Below are 17654 nucleotides of genomic sequence, written 5' to 3' on the forward strand. Positions count from 1 at the left end.
AAGAAAAACGGGTAATTCACGTGAATGACGAGGCAAAGCAAGCAAAAAACATCTTTTGAGGCAAGTGGTACTAGTTAAATGCCTCAATAAAGGGTGCCTGTTCTCATACTTAAATTTACACATTAGGACATTGTTACATCAATTTTGATCTCACATTCCCATCTGCACAGGTGCTAACAAGTATTAGAAGTGAAACCATGAGACAGATTAATAGAGACAATTTTTATTTACAACGTCATTCTTATATTATTACAAACAAAGAAAGACTAATAAATATTCCATATAAACTTTGTTTTATAAGAGATTTGACAAGAAATATAAAACATTGTGAAAAAAAGTACTGTTAATGTTGAAACGAAGGGTATGAAGCCCTTTACTTAAATAATTTGTACAAACATTCTTAACGGCTAAATTAGCACCCAACTTATAATGCTATAAGTAATAATACATAATAATACGTCGGAAAAGTTTAATGCAAAAAGCTCTTTCTAGAAGCTGGATTTCTGGAGACTTAAATAAAAATCATTACAAAACAAGTGACAACGAGAGCTTTTAGCACCCAACCTTCGAACGGGTAACTCGTGCTTATTAGTACAATGCAATGGTAATAACAATCATATGTGATTTGATATAAATGGCTAGAATTTGTTTCGACTAACTCTAATTGAAAATCTACACAATGTAACACATCACGGAGTGCTGATCACAAAGTGTGAAATTGTCGAGATTCCTTGACAAACAGTTCATACATTAAGGGCTATATGGTATATTGCTAAGATCCTAAACGCTAATATTATTTCTGACTTAACCAAATCTTTAACAATGACGTCTCTAAAGAAATGAACACCATTTGGTTTGGATGGAATGACGAAGAAACTTAAAATTAATAAGTTCTTCCTAATATCATACACCTTTAAGGCTTGGCCATGTTTTGTTTTGGCTTAGTTTGGTACTGGGACGTGTCGGCCGAAAACCAAATAATTTCAAAACATGGCCAGGCCTTGATGAATACAGTTATATAATAGAGTCGTTGAAATTACGTCGTTTTTTCTAAGTTTCAGAGTGCGTGTGCAATTGGTGGCCGTTGCGTAATTTTATGATCTCGTCGAACTCATTTTGAATCGTGTTGGCTAACAAACACGTTAAAAATACCCCTACAATCTGTAAAGAAACGAACATTTGTATCGTGCTCACAAACTTACTTTTTTTGCTCTTATGCCCAAATCCACATACAAATAAACAAACAAACAACAGCTTTAATTCATGCAAAAAGGTGGTGGCTTTAACTGACTGACCTAGGTATGTACACGAGGACCGGGAAGACCTTTAGGACACTCACATGTTGGCCCTTATGGTTTTTGCGGTCCCCGTATTTCAGGTGCAATATAACATCATAAAATACGTACATCTTAGTTCACGTGGTTTTTGTTTCAAAAATCGTAAAAAAGAACGGAATCTTAATCTTAAATTGGAGTCTCGGAACTGTGAGATTGTGTTTCAGAATGCGCGCGATGCTCGTGATGACCATTGTGAATTTTTATGACTTCGTCATCGTCGTTTTCGATCGTGTTGGCCAACCAACACGTTAAAAATATTCCTAGGATCTGTAAAGAAATCATTTTTATGCAAGTGATAAACATCATCATTAAATACTATCAGAAGTAATGCGTGGGGTAGATGAGGGTGGCGGTTTGCACTTAATTTAATACCGAAACACACATTAAAAAAAGATTGATGTTAGAGAAATGTCCTTTTTCACACATACAGGCCAAATTAAAGCTAACATTTAACATAATTATTCTTCTTTAACCAGTCCGGCTAACCAACAGGTTAAGAATATCCCAAGAACCTGAAAACAAGCAAACTTTTGTCAGTATACATGATTCATTTTAGTTTGTGTTTTCCCGAAAACCACCACCTAAAGGACTACTTTGTGATTGTTATTTTGTTAATTTTCAGGGAAGGTGGGTGTTGGAGATGTAATAAATGACATCTCAGACCACCATATCTTTTACGAGAAATCTTTCAGAGAAGAAGAGTGAACAGAATGTAGTTTCTATGGAAAAAAATAAGCGACTAACTTGATTAAGTTTGTTTTTAATTTTTTAATTCAATTTGTTAATTAATTAAGTTTATACAATAAGACTATAGATAACGAGATTAATAATTTATTAGCATTAAAAATTTGGATGCTTGTAAAGTCACATGCAGGGTAATTCTTCGAGCGTATAATTAGTATCACTAATTTCATGCATAAGACATACAAATAATTATTTAAAAAAATTGTAGTTCAACTAGACTACGTAGATTAGAATATCCATATAGCATGCAGAATATCGGAATAATTGGTCCATGCAAAAAATTAAATATGAGAGTTGTATAGGGTGTAACATATCATCATGAAGATATTTCAGAGGCGATAAAACTCCGCAAAATAATTTTAAAAATGCTAATAGATCCATTGTCAAAAACGTCCTATTTTAAATATATAGGGTGGCAAAGTTTCACATTTTTTCTCATATTTTGCGTTTTCAGAAAATGCAGAGTTAGTGTTAACAATCAAATTTTGCATGTTCGACAAAATTGTCCGTTAATATTAAAAATGTTATAAAATTGCGAACCGTATAGGATTAAAATACAAAAATTTCAAGAAACTGTCAGTAATGTGGTAAAGAAAATCCAAGGATGTTTAAAAAGTTCCTAATTGCTCTGAAAAAATCAACGTTTTTATGTTTTTAAAGATATTTTTAGGGATAAAGGACGCGCCTAAACAAAGTTTGTGCCGGTAAAATAGGGCATGACCCTAGAAAAACCAACGTTCTGATAAGTGTTTTCTGACCTCTCTCCCCTTCACCTATTCTGAATGTTGCAATTGTTTCATTAATAAACAGATTATATTCTTTTTTTGTATATTCAAAATTTTACTCTAACAGGAGTGTAATGCTATCTCATGAATATACAATAAATTAACATTAAAATATTTCGGTTAATATTGCGAATCTTATAATTTAGCTTCCATAAAATAAATTGGTTTAGTGTATAGTGTTTGGATGGGTTTTATGTTAGCAATGATAAAAAGCGCTTATTAAAAGACTTCCAGTTAAGCTTTGGCTAGTTTGCAGAGAAAAAGAAAGAAACGGGACATTGTTGGTTAGCATTATCAAGTTGTTTTGACAAAATCCCCGCAAGAAACACTACGAATTAACAAACAAGAGATTATACGATTTAGTCAAATCAACCATCATGAATAAACACTCTAAAGTGGAAAGAAAAGCAATTTTTTACCTCAACGAACGCGATCCCAATACCGACGTAAACCAAAACAGCTGTACTGGCATGGATCTTCTCTACCAGAGTGTCGTAACATCCTACTTGATGGTATACAGCAGTTTCTCCCCAACAGAATTTATCCAAACAGCAGGAAATGGGCCTGATGTTGTCGGGCCAATCTTTCGGACCGTCAACACCACAACATTTGAACTAGAAATGTTTGAATTTGATTGAAGTTTTATTTATTTTATATTATTTGATTATTTGCTTAAAATGAAGCTATGAGACTACTCATGCAATGTAGGATTCACAACACTCACCTGTCTTTGCAAGACATCCCAGTAGTTCTTGTCGCGTCCATCAACAGCGTCGTATGCAGTTCCGTATTGACCAGCACCTCCAGTGCCCTTGAAAAATATAATCAAATGTAATTTTTGCTGATTTTTATCTGATTAACTATTGTGTTTAAGAAAGTGATCTTTTAGACAGAAAACAGACTGTAAACTGTCAGCATAGCTGTGAAATTACACTTTTACTGCCTAGGCAGTAAAAGGGAAAAACAGAAATCTAATAAAAATGGGTTTTAATCTCCCTTTAGTGGCCCGTAATGACGATATTTTGCACTTCCTATTACTTGCATTTAATGAATTTGAATTCTGAGTGTTAACGATTCAAAGAAGTGAAATCAAACTTATACTTACTATCTATTTTGAGTCATTAAAATATCACCATTTTTTGCCAATCGGTATAAGATCATTTATGTATGCAGTAATGGGCTTACCCTGTCACCTCTTACGGAAGCATCGTAATAATTGGGCCTTTCCCTCGCTTGAGACAAAACATGTCTCAGAGACTCAGACAGAGACTCTTTGAAGGCTACTTTGTAGTCCGTTTTGAATACCGCAGCGCAGATGCCAACAGTCAATTCCATTATGAAGACTGCTAACAAAAGGCCAGCAAACTGTAATAAAATAGCAATAATTACGCACAATGAAAACACTGCATAATACATGTCGGCACCGCCATAAATTTAGCGAATACCCCTAAGTAAACAGGCAGAGAGGCTTTTTGTATTGGTAGGACCCTATGTAATCGATCGGGGTTCTGGTTTTCTCGCTATTCTGTCGACCTAAAACATTCATTATCATTCTTTATGGTATGACTTCCAGGAACCCCGGGAATAAGGGACACACTTGTTTTTAACATGCAAGGGGGGCAAAACGGGGCCAGCGGACAAAAAATGAAAATTCAGAAAGGGAGAGTAGTAATTAACGAGAGTTGAGATTGAGAAGACTGGCCCCGGATTGTCATGTCTCTCATCCTATGATTCGCTTAACATATGGCCTACCTTTTGTGAAAGAGATCATTGGCATAAGACAATTATCACCATATACGGTAGTCAGTAAATATTCGTGTAAATATAAATTAGTGTAATCTTAGTGACTTTCGTTCTTAGTAATAAGTTAGTGGTATTAAGTGACTTTTTCTAGTGTTTAATTTGCGACTCATGGCTTCTGAAAGCAACTCACCTTCGGGTCCTCCGACATACATATGCACAAATTATTACGAATCAAAGTGGAATACAAGGTCCATCTTTGGAAGCCGACACCATCCGAATATGAAAAATTACAAGTTTAATGTATTCTTGAAGTTTGTACTTTTGTTTTATGAAGAACACCCCACATTTTAAAAATATTTTTAATCTGATATGACTTCCGTTTACACCAGAAACTGACCCTTATTTATTTTTTGAAATGGAACATGGCAATTTTTCCAATGAAAATGGGTTTGTTGTCAAAAATAAACGTAAGTTTCATAATACAATGCTCGACTGTTTTTGATTTTTACAATTTTTTCGACACTTTTAGAGCTTTCCTAAAACCCAATTATCTACAAAACTATTTGAAATTATTGAAATCAATTTTAATTTGCTAGAAACAACAATACATTTTTATTAACAATTAAGAGATTACGAAACATACTTCAAAAAGTCCTTGAAAAAGAACATTGAAATTTAAAATTTCTAAATTTAAAAAAGTCATTTTTTTCAAATAGCACCCTATAATTATTTTAGCACCATTATTGGTAAAAAAAAATGAACAAATGGGATATACAACATAAGTATCAAAAATTAATACTTTTTGAGTAAATCGAAAAAAATACTATAAACTACTTTATTCTCCGCAGGTAATAGATACATCATCGCACCTGTCATTTTTATCTTTGGGATCGAATTAAAAATATTGTTTATGCTACACCATTAAAGACCAAGGAAGATTGTATTCCAAGGGTGCGAGTTCGAGCACAGATGCAATGATAGATCTATTACCTACGTAGAATAAAGTAGTTTATAGTTTTTTTCGATTTACTCAAAAAGTATTCATTTTTGATACTTACGTTGTATATCGTATTTGTTCATTTTTTTTATCAATTTAATAGTGCAAAAATAATTATAAGGTGCTATTTGAAAAAAATTACTTTTTTTAATCTTTTAATTGTTAATGAAAATATGTTAATTTTCCAGCAAATTAAAATTTATTTCATCAATTTCAAATAGTTTTGTAGGTAATTGGGTTTTAAGAAAGCTCTACAAGTGTCGAAAAAATTGTAAAAATTAAAATAAATTAAAAACAGTCGAGCATTGTATTATGAAACTTATGTTTATTTTTGACAACAAAACCATTTTCATTGGAAAACTTGCCATGTTTCATTTAAAAAAATGAAATAAGAGTCAGTTTTCGGTGTAAGCGGAAGTCATATCAGATTAAAAATATTTTTAAAATGTGGGGTGTTCTCCATAAAACAATAGTACAAACTTCAAAAATACATTAAACTTGTAATTTTCCATATACGGATGGTGTCAGCTCCCAAAGGCAGACCCTGTACAGCTAGAAGGTATATGTATAGAGCTTTCAAGGCCGAAAAACTACTCTTAAAGTGATTTACCTTAATTGCTGAGATTGTTAGAAAAGCAGGTCATACCTATCAACAGGTATTGTATTGTGAAACGTAAGATTAGGTTTGATAGTTAAAGCAAATGAGTCGTTTTCATTGGTAGTTGGGAGGATAAAACATGTATATTTTATTCTGTTACACTGTGCGGCTCTAAATTGTGACCCCCTTAACAATCCTCATTAACTTTAACAAATTATTTTTCTTAAATTCAGACGTAATATTAAATAAGACAAAAAATACTATCTTTTGACGTTTGGTTATATTTCTAAATATTGCTTACGTTACCGGTAACGCAAAAAAGCCGATTTTTTAAAATCGAAGCATGGGTCAAGAGACACCTCATATTAAAGGTTTTTCTAAACTACGTTCAATGGTGTATTGCAATTCAAAATCTATCAATTCATTTTTAAGAAAAAACAGGTATAAATTTGATAAAAAGTGCAGTACAAACTCAGTGAGATAGTACGTAAACAATGAAAAAACATGTTAGTTGATAGGAAATTGGTTTGTTTTCCATTTTGTGCTCACAAACAAGTCTTTGTTAAAGAAAATTAAATTCATGAATAAAAATTATAAAAGACTCTGTGGACACAAAACAAATGAATTTCCTATAAATAAACAAGTTTTTTCATTGTTTAGGTACCACATTTAACTGATTGTTAGTTTGTGCTCCACTTTTTATCAAATTTACACCTGTTTTTTTTTCAAAAATTAATTGATAGATTTTAAATCGTAATACACCATTGAATGTAATTTCTAGACATTTACTTTGAGGTGTCATTTAACCCATAATTCAATTTTTAAAAATCAGCCACTTTGTGTTACCTATGACGTAAGCAGCATTAAAAAAAACAAATGTTTAAAGATAGTATTTTTTGTCCTATTTAATGTTGGTTTTGAATTTAAAAAAATTGTTAAATTTTAACCAGGGGCGGGTACAATTTAGAGCCGCACGGTACAAATAAGTAGATGACTTAAGTATTACTGGCAAAGCTAATGAACAAAATTTTATTTAACTGGGATAATATCTAAAGTCAGATCCACATATGCGGTATTCCCGGGTCTCGAATAGGAAATATTCGCTATGTTCACTTGTATGAATAGATCTCTGGCAAATATTCATTATTCGTGTCATTTCTGTTTGAAGTTGACAACAGATACCGAATCCATAGGCCAATATAAATACATATTGCCAAATAAACGCATATGGAGCACTCATCAATTTGATTGTACCACAATCAAAAATTGAGTAAATAGTCTGTCAAAGAACGATTTTCAGAATTCGCCTGGGAAAAATTAAAGAGCCAGCGAACCTAATCACATTCGGTTGGCACTTAGAATATCCCCGAATTCAGTGAATTCAGCCAAAATAAATATTACCGCAAAGCTGTATAACGGATTGTGGCCAAAACAATAATTCGTAACGCTGCACGTGAACTAAATCTAAAATCACTAAAGTAAAACGGTGGCATTTAACTTAAAACCTTGGCCCCAAACCGCCTTGCAAAACCAAACCTCGGCACGAGAACCAATTTGAACGGTAAGTACCTACTTTTTGGAGTAAATTAATTATGGTCTATTGCGGTGGCAGTTTTTGCTTGGCACACATGAACAAAAGTTGTTTCAGTTTTAGAGCTGATGTAAATTGTCTTGATGAACAGCTAAAAACTGACCTGCACCTTAAAACCAATTTGTCTATAACCACTTTTATCTGGTCCTGCTCCCATAATGCATTCATAACCCAAGCCCGACTCGATTGTTGTTTTTCTATACAATTAAGGTGTGGCTTGAGAGGGGACTTCAATGATGATTTCACCTATTAGTGCAGTTAGTCAGTGGGTCATCCAACAATTACATGCTTCTCATCAGCTCGTGGTTGTAATTTTTTATCTGACTCACTTTATAGGTTTTTGTATTCAAATAACGTTTATTCGCAGAACAATAATTACACCAACTTCTTACAGTCAATTGGTGGTTTTAACACTGACTCTTATTTTATCAGTCAGTTACAAGTCTTGAAATTTTATCTGTGAAATTTTGTATTAATAGCAGCAAAACTGGGTTTTGTCATAACAAGGAATGTTTGTGCGTTATATAATCATGTTTTATATGAATATTGTAGTTTCGACATTTTCCTTTCCTCTTGCACACTCGGTTGTTCATGGGAAAATGCACCGCAGCAGTGAATAGTTTCAATAGGTAGAATTACCATACTGACAAGGATTTCTGCTTTAGCTTCAAGGATGCATTTTTAATTGAGTTGTGCAGTGTGCAATCCAATTATAAATACACTGTAATAAATAAGGATGCTGTTCTGAGGGAAAAGGAAAGTATCTAAAACACCCAAAATGCTATGTGGGAACCGGAGAAAGAGGCATTATCTACCATTTCGTAAGTATGTCTATAAAAGTAAAAGCACCTTCTAGGCGTAATCTTGCGTAACCACCGGGTTCTCGACAAAGAATTTACAACAATGCAGTTTCACTAATACAGTCTGTCAGCAATACCATTATTTGCCTGAAATAAGTGATGTGAACTCATCCATATAAGAAGTACTATTAATTTGTATAAAACGTTTTTACTGGAAAACCCGAATATAGTAAAGAACACACCTTATTAGTTCGTGTCTGTAGGTGGTTATTTGCGGCTTAATATATCTGACACACATTTTTCTTACGCATTAGAGCACTCTAAATTGGAGTTGTTTTTCATCAACGTATTAATTGCTAATAAACCAAATCACCATGCAAAAAGGTCGGTTTTTCTTTTTCTCGCGGGAGTCTATTTTGAGAGAGTTGCTCTTTAAGCAATAATGATAGAATTTTTGATAGGTGTGAGTTAAAAATAATTTTAGTATATAAATTGGTCGAATCACATGTTGGAATGATATTGGGAACGTTCTCCATGGTTAATGTTGATTTATTAACAAAATATAAAAAGACCAACTAATGAATTTACTACTACTGGACCATTCTTCTGCTCTTTTTTACTTCGACTGTTTATTTTCTCTTCTTCCCTTTCCTTTTCAATTCTGGGAAGATACTTCAGTCCATAATGAAATTCCCCGACTCTAGGCGGCGGTAGGAGTAACGTCATTCAATACAACTTCATCTCAAGATGGTTCTGTCAGTTTGCTTGTCATGATCTTATTACTAACTCTCATCCCATAATACTTAAACTTATGAATTAGCAAATCTCCAATACACATATAATTTCAAAATTACGTACATGGTTTTAGCCTTTACTTTTTATTTGCAAAGTTGTTCTCATGGAATTTTCGTTTTTTCCTTGCGTATTCCTCTGTAATCCCAACCCCGAGCAATATAGCGATGTCTCAACTAGCCTCTGCGATATTATACACAGCAGAGAGAGCCAAAAAATTTCAAATTCGTTAAAATGGAGATCCCCATCTCAATGGCTGGACTTCAAGCACATACATATTCTTTGTTCATAAAGATTACGATTTCTCTTAATGCGTTTGATGCCCTTTACACTGAAAGCCCTTTCAATTCTCTTTCTGACTCAGATGTTTTATGAACCCTCATGCGAATAAAACCGCCTTTGACGCTTCGATATTTTTTTGTTATTAGATTACCTAACAACAAATTCGGTTATTCTTGATACTTGCACATTACCGATACTCATTTTAAGCTCATTTAAAACAAGAAGGTCGGGTGAACTTAGGTCAGCAAACAGGCTTAATTATCTGTGTTATTTTTTTGAAAAATTAATTTTTTCAGTTTTTGAAATATTTTCCTCTTTGCAGCATCGCTCATTTTTAGGGCTTACACTATATTAGGTGTGCCGAACAGGATGTTTTATGACTCCCTAGAGTTTGCTCAAACACTGAATTAAATATTTATGTTTAAAAAGCACTAAATTCAAAATATCGTTGCCTTCGTTGCAAAATTCCTCTTATGTATCTTAATTCTGCAAATTAAAATATCTCTGCAATTTTCATGCGAACACTCCTAAAACACTATCCCCTTTATCCAGGGCACTCCTAACGGATATGGTGAGAGCCTTCGTGCGGAAATTCATGAAGAGAGTTTTGTTATTTGTGTTTATAAATCGATTAACATAAAAATAAAGCTATTTCACTACCAAATACAAAAAGATATTAACAATTAAGTTTTACAGCCCATTGCGTATAGTCTATTCGAGCTAATCTACCGAAAGTCTTGATTAATTACTATTTATCCTCGTTGAGCCGCCATTGAGACTAATTGACCATACAGGTTAATCAACTGTGGAATTTTCTTGAAACTAATTTGCGTTGAAGGATTTTAGAGAATACCTACATTTGTTCGTAATTATCGTTAACAAAACCGATAAAGTTCTATGTGAATGAAGGACTTCAGACTGTCAAGGAGTCAAAAACCGTTTGTTTCTCTTGGAATGATGTCACTATTTTTTTAAACACCATCAGCTTTAACTACGTATTAGCTAATCAATCGAAGTAAACAGAAATTAACACTCTGAAAAACCTGTTTTTAGTTGAGCAATAACAAGCGTTAAGAGGCATAAATATGGTTTTTCGTAATACCAATTCAGTATGGGCGACAACTGGCGGTTGAACCTTATGGTGACATATTTATTTAATTTACATACCGGTTCTCCCAGGTTCTTTTTGAACATTTTGAGTCCGGAATTCCACAAACTTTTTGCTTTTTAAACAAATTAGACGATAAAATTTAATCACACAGACCTAAGATGGATTTCTGAACGGCGTGCGCATCCAGTACTTTACTAGTTAAAACGGTAACTCAGGTGTAGCAAAGGAATGCGCATTACAACATGCCCATTATGGCACTTAAAATTCAAATCGTGTAACTAGTTCTTCGAATATCCTCTTGTAAATTCTGATACTGTTCTGAGTTTACAATTTTTGGTGCGTGCTTAACTGTTATTTCGAAAATAGGCCGTTGACAACAATTTCAACTACATTGTTAAATGGCCATTAGTGGTCCCATGGAAGATAAGGCATTATTTTTGCTTAGTTATAATTGGTAAAAGTTTAAGGTGAGGTCCCAGCTTACTTTCACTAGTTGAAACTTTTACTATAAAGTCTTTATTCATGGCATAAAAGAAGTATTAAAGCTTTTCTCTGAAATCATATTCAGTTGCGTACGAGCTATAAAAATATCCTACTTTTATATACTCAATAAGACCTGAAAGGACATAAAGGAATCTGTCATCAAGGATCATTTCAGTACTTACCGTCATCAGTAACTTGTATGACTCTCTCATGGCACCAAGACACCCAACGAAAGCTACGACTGTAACAAGAGCTCCTCCTACTATCATAGCTATGGCCATTTTGACTAGATCGCTTTCTGCTATTCTGTTGAAGTCCGCCATTTGTGTTAGGATTAAGGCCCCTGCTATGATAATTCCTATGCCAGACAGCTAGAATATAAAAAAAGGTGTGTTGATATGACTTTATTAGCAATTTTCTTACAACAAAAAAATGCTTCTGTATCAAAGTTTATACCCGACATATTCAGCTGACTATTATTTGAGTTAGTAAGCTTCAAAGCTTGATCTTTAACCACTAATCAATGATGATTCAGACGAAATTTTTCAATTTATGTTAATTTAAATTTCATTTGGTGCAACTAAAGCAACAACGAGAAAATGTGTCAGTTATTTGTTTCTAAAAAATATCAAAGTAGTTCACATCTACCGGACAAGAAAACTTTCCTAAATTGACTAAATTAACACATTATTTTAATTCGGCTTAATGGCTTGACACTGTGCCTGGTTTGGCAAAAGGTCGGGTCAACGGTCCATTGCAGGGAGTGACTCTTTTATTGCTGCTACTGCTGACTTTAAATAGGTACTACCTACGCACTTCCTTTTTTGTAAGTATTTAGTTGGTGCACTATTAGTGCAAGTCCTTAAATTAAGTGTTTAATGCAGATCAGACATATTGAAATCCCATCTTGTCACGGCATACTTTCTGATCATGGAACATTCCGAATTGTTGAAAAAATGGGAAGAGAAAAAAATATGGATGAATTCAGTGTCTTGATTTGGAAGGAATATCTTTTTATCTTTGGGGCTCAAAGAGGTTGAAACTGTCCCGAATTTTGAACTTAGCAAAACTATAAGATGATTAACCTCCCATTTATCTATGGCGAAACCTGCTTTCTGCCTTTTGCAGACAATCTTCCCATACAAAAAAGTGTTGTTCCGTTGAAAATTGGAACAACCTCGACTTAGCAGCAAGGCAAGGATGTTTTACCATCAATGAAAGTGCTTCCACCAAATAGTGGAGATTCATGTTCTATACACGTTTCCACACCTGTTCCACCAATTTTAAATGAAAATGTAGGAAAGAAGTAGAATAACTTCGTGAATACTCTCCTCGATGTTTTCACACTCGTTACTTCCAAATTTAATCAAAGGGAAAAATGAACGCAGCATTTTAATAATTTATACAAAATATCCTCAAAGACCTATAAAAGGAGTGATACCAAATCTGACATTGATTTAACCTAATTGAAACTAATTCAGATGTGCTCTTATTATTTATGTTTTACATTTTAGATACACTCAGACAATCACTCTATCCTCTTTTGTGACGTTCTCTTTCACCATTGAAATATTCCACATATGTATGAAATGAATATTTTAAAGCCCTAATTTAAACGGTCAGATTGTAAATGAAAGAGAAATGTATGTATATATCACGTTCTCTTTATATAACCTTGGAGGATTTGCACGCTCCTTTGCATTCGCACAAGTTGGAGATTATAGTAGGAGTCATACAATTTTAAAGCTTAATCTTACTGTATTGTTTTTGTGAATTCGAGTGTTAAATTCACGAAAAAGGACGGATTTTATCATATTATTGAAGCATCCTGAAACGTTTTTCCTGATATTTGTGGTGTTATTATTAGGTTGTTTATGCTACTTGGTGGATTTAATGATGTGGTTGCAAATTCAAAGGTGCATTAAAATAATTAAAAATTTTAATAACACCAGATCTAGCATGCCACCTTTGAGATTGTGTAAAAGCATACCGGACACAAAAACAACTGCTCCTATTAATGTTATTTTTGTAAGTGTTTGTGTCGGCAAATATTATGTATCAATACAGGAATATTTTTCACAATCAATGCTAGATACATGTACCGACATTTAACGTGAGTTACGTCATAAACACGTATGTAGCTATTAAAACTGTGTTCACTATTTACAGCGTAACACAAATAACTTGCCATTTCCTTCTTTGGTCATTAATTGTTTGATTCCATTAGTTTCGTTTCAAATATTGAACAGATTTATGAGCCCATATAAGCAAAACGTCCTATAAAAATTATTAGGGAAAATCCTAAAATTTTCGTATAAATTTGATTTCCTATTAGTTCAGAATCATATACATAAAATAATAAAGAATACTGCCCTCTTGTGGTGCTCTTTCCTTCGAAAATTTCACGAAAACCACTATTCAGGAAATTACCTGTTAGTTGGATGGCACTTCACCGATTTTCCCTTTTAGAAAAAAAAACAAGTACCAACTTTGGAGGACCAGCCATTTTCCGACACTTTCTGAGATAAAATTATCCTTTTCTTTCCGCAAACGAAGATGGTTCTATTTTCTATGGTCAGAGAAAAATAATACTATATCAGTAAATTACCGAAAAATTTTAGTCGATTTTGAAAGGGAATTATACACCAAAGTTGTGAAGTACATTACTATAAGCTGAACTTCAAATTTAAATTTCGAAGCATGGAACGTTGAAGGCTCTAAGGCGTCAGGGTCATAAAGTATTTTCCAACCGTGGTGCATATACGATTTTTTTCACTATTAAATTTAACAAAGTTACAAGAAATTTACCTAAATTAAGTATCATTTAGATCCTGTTCAAGAACACAGCGTGTTCTGAATAATTTCGTTTCATTTGAAAATCATTACTATGGCAACCATGATAAAACAACAATGGGGATGATGACAGTATTGTAGCCGATTAGCTCACTAGATAAATAATGAGACACATACATACGTGGCATCATTAACTTGTTATTAACCTAATTGGAAAAAAGGTTAGAAAGCATACTACACAGTTATTTCCTATCAACACATTCACAACGGTTCCACTTTTTTCATGCCAGTAGTGAAAAAATGCTTTACGTGTCTACATACATGTCCGGTAATTTATGAGTTAACTTAATTATTGAAACTGTCAACTGCCACTGTCAATTATGTCACATATATCGGTCATTCTGTTGTTATTGAATTTGACGGTCAAATCATAAATTTCCAGACAAATTCAATTTGATTTGTGCATCTTGGTCAAATACAGTAATTAGTCCATAATTTCCCGCAATATCGATCCTCAAAGACTGATCGATGGCTAGAACTAAGTGTTCTTTTTTGTAATTGAGTGATATGAATCCTAAATTAGATATCCTCAGTAAACTGAGGTCTTGCATATTTCTAAACACATTTGAATTTTACGTAAAAAGTTGCGGAAATAATTGTCAAGTGTATTCCACACATTTCAAACAATAAGCAAAATAGTCATATCTACATATTTAATCCTAGTAAAGCGTTTGTTTAATTTATTAATGAAATGATTTTAAGTGGCAATCAATTAATAAGTAATAAGAAAATTTCTTTAAACTAATATACGATGATGAACGCCCCGCGGGATTCTCTTGTCCCTCACCTACTCCTCGGCACACAATCGCCACCCTCAAGAAATAACGGTTATCATAAAAAGCTCCCATAATGCTATACTAAACATTTATAGTCCATTGTGTAACTACACTTCTATACTATATGATGAGCATCATCAATACTTCTCTAGCGTCTCGTACTAAGTAAATGATTGCTATGGCATAAGCTACATTATAGAGATTGTAAATATAGATGTTTATATTGCACTAGTGTATCGTTTTGAAACTGCTAAAGCATCATTTGATCGTTGCCAGTATGAATGAGAGTTTAATTTGATAAGTGAACATCGAGAATATTGTGCCAGCACGACTGCTGAATTAACAATTGAAAATAAATTTAAGAATGGAAATAGACATTCACCTCTCCATCAAAAAGTCTAGCACATATTTTTAGGTTGTACTTGTGGTAAAGATTCGTGAGGATTTCAGGAAAAAAATCCTCAATTGCATAAAAATGTTAGGTCATTCTTCAATGAACTCTTCAGTCCAACCGGGGAAAACCTACAGGAAAGGAAAAGTATTGTTATTTATTATGAGGGAAATACCTTCAATTATTTTAATTACAACGTATATCAAAGATCTTCGTCCATTACCGCAGTCGATGGGACAATAACTGGGTACAAAGTATCTACTACTTAAAATTCTTAGTACTATTTTCTAATACGGTACTTAAGGTGTGGTAAGAAATCGACGCAACCCATTATTGTCGAATGCCTGATGGTATACTAACCTGAACAATAAACATACTCATACAATAAGGTATTCAAGGCTGAAAAACTTCAAGACAAAAATAAAGCCATATTATTTTCATGTATTTCTGAATACATAGATCCTATGGTTTTCAAAATGGAAGGCATAATTAAGGAATTTTTTTATTAAACATCGGTGATGAACATCATGGGTATGCTTAATAAAACTGGAGTGTTATACATAATTTACAGGTGGACCTTGAGCATAAGATGGAGGTGTTGTATCCACAATAACAGGTAAGTAATTATTATAGATTCAAAGTTGTTCCACTTTTTTGTAATCATACTTTTATTTCTTTTACTTAAACTCGCGTTAGAGATCTAAACGTGTATCCAAAATTCAAAGAGAACTTACCGTTAAAAATATATTAAATATAAACAGAACAGTCTTCATTAATTGTATTCCAACTGCCATCTTGAACTTCTTCAAAAGTACCACTAAGTCCACACTTGAAAACCCCTCGGCAATTTAAAATTTAAAGATCCCAACAACCAACACTATAGAGACTACGGTACCGTCGATGGTGGCAAGCGACCGCCTACGATGACCTTTTTTCGATGGTACCACTACTTCACTCTAAAGCCGCTCTGCTGCTGCTATTGCTGATCGTTGGTATTCAAAACAAGGACGAAAAGCGAATGGAGGTACTGTCGAGCGCTTTTCAGTTGGAACTTTTATTAATTTAAAAAATTAACGAGCGGTACTGAAGGTGGGGACATGATTTTACTCATTATATTGGTACGTATGTGTCAGGTCTTTGAGTCACAGAATTGCTAGTAATTTTTCTTTCGTTTCAATTGAACCAATAGGCTGAATCACTTATTGTGTCATTGAAACTATTATCAGTTATTGACCACCGTTAAGTACAAGTGCTGATGAAGGTGGATTTGAGTAAATATTGGCAATGCATATTTGGCTTTAATAACTGTTACTTCATTATTTTAAATAGCTTAGGTATTATTAATAAATCAGTAGTTATGTGTACCTGGAGTCACTAGATTGCCCACCTAATGAAGACATTCGTGAATAATTGTTAAAGGAAACATGTTAAATAATATGATTACGAGCAGAAATTTAGGACTACGCAGCCTCAAGGCATTCGATTTCTAAACTCGTCGACATTTTTCAATGAAATTTTAGAAACAATTTTTACATGGTCCTAAAGCAAAAAGTTCGCTTATGTAAAATCAGGTGGTCATAAAATCCATTCAATGGTATTTTTTCAAATTGAAGAAAAAACATTGGGGTTCATTGTTCGTTAGTCCGATGTAAACATGGACGATACGATGTTCAGTCTGATATGGTTAGTGACTTTTCAGATCAGAAATATACCTCCAGTATAGACCCTTTCATTAGAGCGAAATATGTAAATTTTTTACAACACACGCGTTTATACAGGACAGTCAGTTTACAATGACTACCATTAGAATCTCCTAAACGGTGAGACAGACAAGGTCAGTTAAATTAGGGAGTAGTTGTCCATTTTAATGATTGTGAAGAATTCATCTTCAAAGCAGATTTATTTCTCTTAATATTTTTTCACGAACAAGTATACATAGCGATTATATAGCATGAAAAGTGACCTTTTAATAACGTAAACTAGGCTGTAAATTAACATTTTTATTGACTAGGCAGTAAAAGTGACACATTACATTTTGTATCAGTGCCACTTTTTCATTCAATCACTTACTGTGTCAATGATCGAAAAACATATCGATCGATAACAATTGGAGAAAACATTACTTAATTTTTATTAAAGTGGATATATGAACATATCTCCTAAGATATGTTCCTGATGATAAGTAATTAATTTTTTTCTAGTTTATTTTGATTAAACGAAGGATGTTTGAGGGTTATTTAATTAGCTTTATTAGTATGAAACTTGCTCTTTTACCATAAAACTACTCACAGTTAATTTTTATACGTGCCTTAGTAACATTTCGCAGTGACAGCTGCAGTAATGCAAATTCTTCAACGGTCACGTTTAATCC

General features: G+C 33.3%; 1 protein-coding gene across 5 annotated transcripts; it reads right to left on the minus strand.

The window, feature by feature from the left end:
* Window positions 1-207: 207 nt before the first annotated feature.
* On the minus strand, window positions 208-16313 carry LOC136409794 (23 kDa integral membrane protein-like). 5 transcript variants are annotated; one of them, XR_010752204.1, is made up of 7 exons: window positions 16018-16312; window positions 11446-11634; window positions 4052-4231; window positions 3591-3677; window positions 3286-3480; window positions 1407-1604; window positions 208-1161 (listed from the first exon to the last, which is right to left on the minus strand). XR_010752204.1 is itself a non-coding variant. In XM_066391581.1 (6 exons), exons 1-6 carry the CDS (start codon window positions 16075-16077, stop codon window positions 1464-1466), a joined length of 837 nt encoding a protein of 278 aa, XP_066247678.1. In that variant the 5' UTR covers window positions 16078-16313; the 3' UTR covers window positions 208-1463. The 5 variants fall into 5 exon arrangements, 4 of the variants coding, with proteins under 4 accessions (XP_066247678.1, XP_066247679.1, XP_066247677.1 ...); XM_066391581.1 differs by having other exon boundaries at window positions 208-1604; window positions 4067-4231; window positions 16018-16313; XM_066391582.1 differs by lacking the exon at window positions 1407-1604.
* Window positions 16314-17654: the final 1341 nt, after the last annotated feature.

Source organism: Euwallacea similis, chromosome 7 (assembly GCF_039881205.1).
Source record: "Euwallacea similis isolate ESF13 chromosome 7, ESF131.1, whole genome shotgun sequence".
NCBI lineage: Eukaryota > Metazoa > Arthropoda > Insecta > Coleoptera > Curculionidae > Euwallacea > Euwallacea similis.